The 8,761-nt window shown below is 36.5% G+C and overlaps 1 protein-coding gene across 12 annotated transcripts in view; it reads right to left on the bottom strand.

Annotated features, from left to right (window-relative positions):
* The window catches only part of TCF12 (transcription factor 12), a 407,201-nt gene that overhangs the window by 36,199 nt on the left and 362,241 nt on the right, over nucleotides 1–8,761 (bottom strand). For all 12 annotated transcript variants that reach the window (XM_019504280.1, XM_019504282.1, XM_019504281.1 and 9 more), the window contains 2 exons: nucleotides 6,816–6,880; nucleotides 1,710–1,788 (listed from right to left, as the gene is read on the bottom strand). In XM_019504280.1, the coding sequence (XP_019359825.1) occupies nucleotides 1,710–1,788; nucleotides 6,816–6,880 (144 nt within the window). The remainder of the gene's footprint in view (nucleotides 1–1,709; nucleotides 1,789–6,815; nucleotides 6,881–8,761) is intronic.

The following is an 8,761-nucleotide window of genomic DNA, read 5'->3' as shown; positions in this document are numbered from 1 at the left end:
ATGGACTCTTTTCTGCTTCTGGAATAGTTAGAAGTGCTGCTACTGCCCTCATGGCAGATCGCTTGAGTTCATCTTGTTTTTCAAACTCCTGTTTCACCGAATTTGCCTTTACCTGGGGTAGGAGGAAAAAAAGCATTTAGGAAGTTTATTTATTTTTTTTTGTTTTATAACAGGCACTTTAGGACATTTACACCCAGACTCCAGGCTACTTCAAGCTACATACACACTGCATCTTACGCTGCAAAGTAATTTTAAGTAGTAAAATGCTTTTCTAGGACAGCCAACAACAAGTCGTCTATGTGGATACATTAGATAAATAACGGGAAATAATTACGTCAATAATTTAACACAAATTATACTATGGGAGATTATAGGGTTAATGTTACATCATCTTGCCTGTAATTCCAGTTCTTTGTTAAACAACAAATTTAAGTCAATGGGGCTTTCAGAGTCCTCTCTATGTAGAGAACAGCTGTTCAACTTTTACTAGACAGCTGAGGCCACAATGTCTGTGAAAGCAGCAACACCCACTAATAGCCCTAAGCAGCTGCCCATAGTTCATTTCCACACTGGAATGCTTCTTACCAAATTCACACTACTAACATACAAAGCACAGGTGACAGAAACGACTGCAATTAGAAAGCTTATTTTGAAAAATGCCAGAAAACTTTTTCCCTACAATATGAAAATGTTTGTGGGAAATACGTATGAAAAGCTGCCCTGTCCAAAAATTAAAAGACTTTACAGGCTTCACGGGAGATTTTCACTGCAGAGAAAAAATATCTGCTATTTTTACTGCAGAAAGTTGCTTTGCTATTTTTTCTATACAGCATCCGAAAAATAAAAAATTACCATTGTTGCTTACCATGTCTATCAAATTGAAGAAACATTTCCATGTATGGCTTTTTTCATTACCTTTCAGTTTCAGGACTATTTTATACTTGCAAACGTAACTTCTATATGATGCCTTTAAATCCATAACAATTTTTAAAACAATATTTTTTTAAAAGACAGATTCATATAGTTATGTGAAAATTAACATGGCCTCTATACAACATCTCCTACAACGTTAAAAGCACTTGTAAGTCTTTGCATTTCAAAAAAGGATATGAAAATACATGGAGTTTTCACCCTCAAATCTTAAACTGTATTAAAGAAATTGACAAAAAAAGAAGGTCTGGCAAAGCTATGCCCACCCCCTTTTAAACAAGTAAATACAGCAATAAAAATAGTCCTATTCAAAGTACAGTACTACGTATATTCTATAAAACAGAAATTGAAACTTCACTAGCACAGCTGTATTTGCCATTAGACAAGTGATTCTCAACCTGGGTTATTGTAAGATTCTTTGAAGGAGGCCGCAGGAAGTGTGAGGACATAAGGGAGGTATGAGGAGGTAAATGGATAAAAGCAGGCTCAGGCTTCAGGTGTGAGGAAAAAAGCAGATAAGGGCAGGCTCAGGCTCTTTCACATATACCTGTTTCCCTGGCCCCACTGCAAAGGGGTAACAGTGCAATAAATAAATAAATTTTTGAAATGGGGTGCTGCCCAATCCACAAAATTTACAGAAGGGTGCCTTGTGTCTAAAAAAGTTGGGAGCCACAAATGAACCATCAGTGATTTCACTAGAAAGTGAAACTACCAACAAGAAAAAGTTTTCAAAATGGCAAACAAGATATTGGCAAACTGCAAGAGAGATTGGACCTTACCTGCGAGAGGTGATGGAGAACCCACTGGCGTTGATGGATTTGATGGAAAACTGCTGCTGGTATGGTCAGGCGAATAAATCTGACAACAAAAGAATTTATACATTTATTGATACATGTCACAGCTAACAGTAAAAATAAAATCTATAGATTTGGATTCATTTTTATTCTTTCAGTTGCCACCCCTGATGTTAGTTTGATGAAAAAACTGATTCAATCAATCATAGTTCGGTTTTATTACTTGAAACACTTTAAACATGGCTATTTTCAAACAGTTGTCAAAACAAGCAGTACCTATATTTCATTGTGAAGCAAATATACTGAATTCCATTTGTACTCCTTAAAAAAGGGGAAAAAAAAAAAAAACCTACAAGGAATTTAGGATTAAATCTATGTAATCATTCAAGCATAACTGTGAAAGTAAAGGTTACCCAGTCTGCATATATGAAAAAAACTAGTTAATATATAAAAGCAATTTCAGGAAAAACTGGAGGAATAACTATGACTCCCTATCACGGAGACAACAGACAGACCTTATAAACCATGACAAATTAAAGTTCTGATTGATTTGAGCTAAATTACAGGTTTTAAAAAATATAATCCTTAATTTAAGGAAATACTGAGTAAAAAACCAACTTTAATTATTGATGTTATTTAAGAAATGAAACAATCTGAAATTCTGCTGTTATTATGAACAGATTATTTTTATGCACAAAGATTTTTTTCTCTGGCTTATTTCTAGTCAAATTACTTCCATAACATACACACACACACACGAAATCTCTCTCTCTATATCTATATCGATATATATTTAGATAGATGGATAGAATGTGTATACACACACACAATCTGATGGCCACCTATAAGTTTATCAGGGGTGACCACCAGTATCTGGGGGAACTTCTGTTCACCAGAGCGCCCCAAGGGATGATGAGGTTGAACGGTTATAAACTACTGCAAAACCGTTTCAGGCTGGACATAAGGAAGAATTTCTTTACTGTCCGAGCCCCCAAGGTCTGGAACTGCCTGCCATCAGAGGTGGTTCAAACACCTACACTGAACACCTTCAAGAGCCAATTGGATGCTTATGTTGCTGGGATCCTATGACCCCAGCTGACTTCCTGCCTTTTGGGCAGGGGGGCTGGACTCAATGATTTTCTGAGGTCCCCTCCAGCCCTAATGTCTATGAAATGGGTGTGTGTGTATTTTACACACACACACACAATTTTCTCTCTCTCTCTCTCTCTCTCTCTCTCTCTCACACACACACACACACATACACATTCACACATGTATATTGATTTTTCAAAGCTATGGCTTACTTGGAGCAAAATATAATTTTCTACACTTCCTTTAATATACATGAAATTTAAATAAAAATAAAAATAAATCAAACAGTTAAAATTTGCATTAAACACTAAAAAGCGAAGTTCCTTGAAAATCTGTTCTGAAGCAGCAACTGGATGCATCTAGGAATTGGTAATAAAATATTTAACACTTCTTCCAGATCCTGAGTTCTACATTGGGGTTTCACAGAAATCAAAATTTATTAACCATTAAATGGTGGTTTAGCAGTTTCAACCTCTGCCTATTCGCTCCGTTTGTTTCTTTGTCTAAAGATAATCTGACATTTCAATGTTTAGATAATAATAATCTGGAACCTGATTGATCTGTATTATATTTTCTGATCTGACAAAGAAAGGACTTGATGGGCCATATTGCCCTTCCTGAAGTTTCATTTTATGTAAGTTGTTAAAAAAGCCTTACATACATATGTTAAAGAAAATCTCTTTAAAAAGCAGAATTATTTCCATAAGCCAATACATTCAATTAACACAAAAATCAATTAAAAATGACAGTTAAAAACCTCAATTCTGTTTCCTTCTAAATGTTGTGATGTAAATTAAAAAAAATACAAACCCAAAAAACATGGTATTCAAATTCTAAGTTTAAATAAAACACCTCAAATTTTCTTTTAAAATCCACTGTTTTTCATCCCTCTATGTAGAAATCTTATTTATTTTCAGAACATCTTTACCAAGGAAAGAGAGGGTTTTAAAAGCTCTGGTTAAATACAAAAGTAAGAACTCATTCTGTATGCAGTTCATGGCTGCTGTAGTGTTAAATGACCAATGATGAACAACTCTGATACCTTCTGCCAGGCTTAAACGGTAACATGACTCATTTTACTGCAACAAATGAGACTCCTCCTCCTATCAGTCATGGTCCATTCCAATCAGCAGGGTGCCAATATGCCAGGGTCTAATGAAAAGGGTCTTAGACAAAAGCTGCACAATTGAGAGCCTGCAGAGCCAAACCTCAGAGCTGTTAGTCCAATTTTTAAAACACTACAGTGTACATTTCAGTTAAGTTTTGTTATGCTAATGTTATTGAGTCTAAAGCAACAAAGAAACTTAATTCATGAATTACTTTTAAAAGTCAACTTCCCTACATTTTCTTTTCTTTTGTTAGGGAACCACTGGCCATTTAACTATCCAGATCACACAAAGGCCTTTACCCTAGTTCTGAGGTAGGAATCAAAACATAAGTTATCACAAAGAGGTCCGATATAATCAACAAAGTTAAACAGTCCTCCTGTTTGATCTCCTCTAAATTAAAGACCAAGTGTTTTGATTTGGCATTAGGCACTGAAATAAACCAGATGTTTCTCCCTTCGTATAACCCTCCATGGGCACAATCTTAAAGAGTTATTGTTTGGCAAATGTTCAGGGAAACACATTAGAAATGGCACGAATACCCAGATTTTCTTTTCTTTCTATCTACACTAGTTCATTATCCAAACTAATGCATAATCCACAGGGCTTTGGGAACTTTGTGTAAATACTTTCATGTACAATTCTCTTTCTTGCCTACCCTGAGATTAAGACCACAATTATCCAGGCTTAAACCTAAAATAAAAGAACCTTTGCAAATGTATTATCTGGCCTTACATGTTTAATCACACAGTATTCTGTACAGTCTTTAATACCTAAACTGAAGAACAAATGTTGTATCCTCTGATGTTTCACACATGAAAGGCCTTTTGTAAGATGTATATCAACAGAATTGTAGAACCAGAAATTACTCCTAATAATAAAAGTAATGGTATTTAAAATCTAAAAAGACAGATACTGACTTTAAAACAACGTAAGACAATTTAAACATTTTAATACACTTTTTCTAAAACAAAATATTAATACTTTATTAGCTACAAAAATTCATTTTCACCTGTGATATTAGGACACCCCATAACCAATAATGCTGTATTGCTTAATGAACAATTGTAAAAAGTGTGCGTGTGTGTGTCTGGGGTGAGAGAAGCAGATGGATGAAACAAGGGATTTGAAGTGTGCAGACTATGGCATGCACCGATAGAGCAGATGGAATGCATCACCATCAGCTATGACAGAAATGATTTATGGAATGACCTGGCTGCTCCTGCCAAGCAACAACATAGGATGACAGAACTAAGTTACTATGACAACCAAAGCCCACCCACCAGTTAGATTAAACATTCTTGCCCTGACTTCCACTCACAGTAAATTTGGAATTTTTTCCAAACATCAGCCCGGTTTTTCAGCTAGTCGCAAAAAGAGAAAAAATACCTAAGGAACCTATTCAACAACCACCACCACCACAAAAAAGATGAAGCATACCAGAAAACTTCACAAGGTCACATAGGGATGGATATCCCAAACAGCAAAGATTTCAGCAGAAAATTTGGTCAGGCTATAGAATCATGTATGTTAGAGGGCAGCTCTATAGTAAGCACTCTTATGCCCAAGAAGCTTTTATTGACCTTTCACAGAAGCAAAAATGGTCCAATGTCTGTTCATAGTGACAGTTCATTCAGGCAGCACCAACATCAACTGCCCTCGGCACTCCTGAACTGGTAACTAGTGCCGGATCCCAAGAAGCAAAAAAGCATAGTATTTATCTCCCTGGTCAGTCAAGTTTTAGAGAATTCTCACTATCCAATACAGCATCAAGAGAGTCCATCTGACATTAATCAGAGCTGGCCATCTTTTTACATGACCCTTAGAAGGAAGCAAAGCTAATAGGATTTGCATGAGTGTGCACATTTGCGTGCACTGGGGTGAGGTAGGGAAAGCAGAATGTTGCCCAGAGATGGTCTTTTGTGGCAGTAAAGGAGTAGTTTTATCTCCTGAATCAGGATTAAGCTCCCTGTGTGCTAAGCAACAGAAGACTGGAGCTTTCTGAGCCACCACCCATAGATTTGGAATTTCTGGTATACAGGGCATCAAGTCAAACACTAAATAGAAACAACATTTTCAAAATGTTTTGTACTGGTTTTTGTTCTATAGAATAGAATGGCTCCTTTGAGAGTTGTACTTCTTTTTGTTATTTTTTTTTTTTTTACAAAATTATAATAATTTGAATGGATTAGAGACTTCTAAGTCTTTACATTATGACTTTTGTTCCTGTTATCAAAACACTGCTAAAACAACTTCACAAAAAGTCTGAATAGATAGATATAACCTTTAGAGATGCAACATATACTTGTTTTTAAAAATGTCCCTTAAAATTCCACAACGCATAAGTGATTTATTTATTAAACCTAAAAAAATATTTTTATAGTATATTAAATTCCCACTTTTATATGGCCACTGAGCAAACACTTGAATCCAGTTTTGTTCCGAGATATGTATTCCACATTTTCATTACTTAAGTGGGAGCTGTATATAGGAATCTGGCAGTAAAATCTGTGTTGTGATGCAGCCAGGTGTTTGTAAATTTTGCTTTTCACAAAAAAAATCCTGTCATATTCATCCTGGAGCCAAATTTTCTGCAGAAAAAGACTATGCCTACCAATTGTCAGAGGGGAACCCCTCAAAAATAAAAGCAGTCATTTTCATTTGCTTTTACATAGATATATATGCAGCAAGTATCACATTATATATCATGCTGTTATTTTATCTGAATACTTATTGTATTCAAAGTTATTGTAGTTCATACATGGAAACTGTTAATTGTAACTACTGATAATTAACAAAAAGAAATTATAACTAGGAATAACAGAAGCCATGATCAACATTTTAAATAGGCTTACAGTCTACACTAATTTAAAGGCTGTTAATTATAACTTACAGATGCCAATGCCTTTCCAAGTGCATCACCCGTCTGTGAGCTTCCAGCACCATTTCCTCTGTTTCCTGAAATGGAAAAATAAACATAATGCTTATTTGTAAAATTAAAGAATGAGTTTGATTTAAATAAAGGAAATTTTAGCAAATGTGGTTTAAGACCATATTATTTTAACAGGACGCTGTCAGAAAATCTATTTCATTAGACATTTTTACTTCATTAGAAAAATTGTGTGCATGTATTTTTTATTTATATTAATCTATTTTTTATTTATATTGAGATCTTTATATGGAGATTATATATAAAATCTCAATCATTTGTGTTTAAATTTCGGTGACCTATTTTTCTCCAATATTTGCAACCCAAATAGCAGCCCTGTGCTAGCATAAGGACCAGAAAACAGAAATAGCTAGGAAGAAGAACAACACAGATTTGTCCAGTATCACTGCTCAAGCCAAAAGAAATGGGAAGAGAAAACAGATTGTGAAAGGTACACCTTTAAAACTCACTTTTAATATCGACTAAATACCAGGGTGTTGTATTACAGCTGTTACAGCTTCCCTCCATTTTAGAAACTCCTTTCAAATACCCCTATCAGTGGTTCTGTCCCTTCCTATCATTCTCCTTTGCCACAAGGCCAAGGAATTGGAGCATCTTTCCTTCCAAATACCATTATGTGTGGAGTAGGTTCAGCCAAGGTTCAGCCAATTAGAAACATGGACAAGGACATTTTTAATATTAAAATAAAGTTTTTATTTGATATATCTCTTTAAGAGAGCAGCTTAAAGCTGAACATATCAAATTCTGACAGCAAAAAAACAGCACTCCATGTAACAACGTACAGAATATTAACTATGAAACTCAAATCAGCCTCTACTGCAACCTAAATTCAGAGAACAGCATATAAACTGAGATCTTCTCAAAGACCCTGAGCGAAATATGTGCTCCCAAATAAAGGACAAACTTAGCCATTCAGACTAAGTTGCATATATGCTTTTATACCAAGACGGAGTGAGATCGAGGGTGCAGCCTTCTGAACAGACACCAGTTTTTACACTTGTCTTCTTATGACAGTGCCCCAAAAGGGACGGGGGAAGGGGAGACATTATATACCATTTCCAGTTTTGTAGCAGCTCCACCTCCAGTACACGTTCCCCTAAAGCTTGAAGGTGGTACTTGGCTTGCCTCTTCTCCATCAACAAAATGCATCCAGCAGCCACACCTGCCCAAGTAACATAGCACAAACTAGGGCTGTCTACAAACATTGATCTAACTAAAGTTTGGGGACCAATGTTCATTTAATTAAAAGGCGAAATCCCCTTGTGTGGGCATGGCTCCAAGATCATCTGACATTGATTTATGTTAAGTCAATTAAAATTAAAAACAACTTGAGTTCAGTTATTTAATATATTCAAACCAATTTTAAAGTGCTTATATTGAAGTTGGGAGGTATTGCATTACACCTCTATCACAAATTTGTGTGCAGTTCAGAGTTTACTCCTAATACAGGGAAGGGCTATTCTTTCAACTAGAGGGCTGTTTAATGAGGCTTGATGAGCTATCGAGGGTTGCATGGGTAGCCCAGCCCCTTGACTGTTGCCCCGCCCCCCCAGACACCATCTTGGGACTAGAAGTTCCAGCCCCTGACTTTGCCACCGGAAGACCCTCCCCTTTCCCCCTGGAAATACTCCTTCTGGGAGGGAGGGTTTGCCAGCTTAGAACCAGAAAAAACCTAAATCATCCATTAAAAGTCAAACACCTACTATAACATTTTAATTTTGTCATCATGGGCACCTGGTGCCTCCTGAGTCAGGGTGGCACTTGCCCCCCCAGCGGACAGTCCACAACCAGGGGGGAGTCCCCCATGGCCAATCCTGCCAACTCAGAGGTGCCAGGGGGACCGCTTCTCCTAGCACACTCCCTGGTCAGTGGTCTCGGGGGGGGGGGGG

This window comes from Gavialis gangeticus, unplaced genomic scaffold, assembly GCF_001723915.1.
Source record: "Gavialis gangeticus isolate Ggan-Ray unplaced genomic scaffold, GavGan_comp1, whole genome shotgun sequence".
In the NCBI taxonomy this organism is placed as follows: Eukaryota; Metazoa; Chordata; order Crocodylia; family Gavialidae; genus Gavialis; species Gavialis gangeticus.
This window is presented reverse-complemented; position numbering and strand designations above follow the sequence as displayed.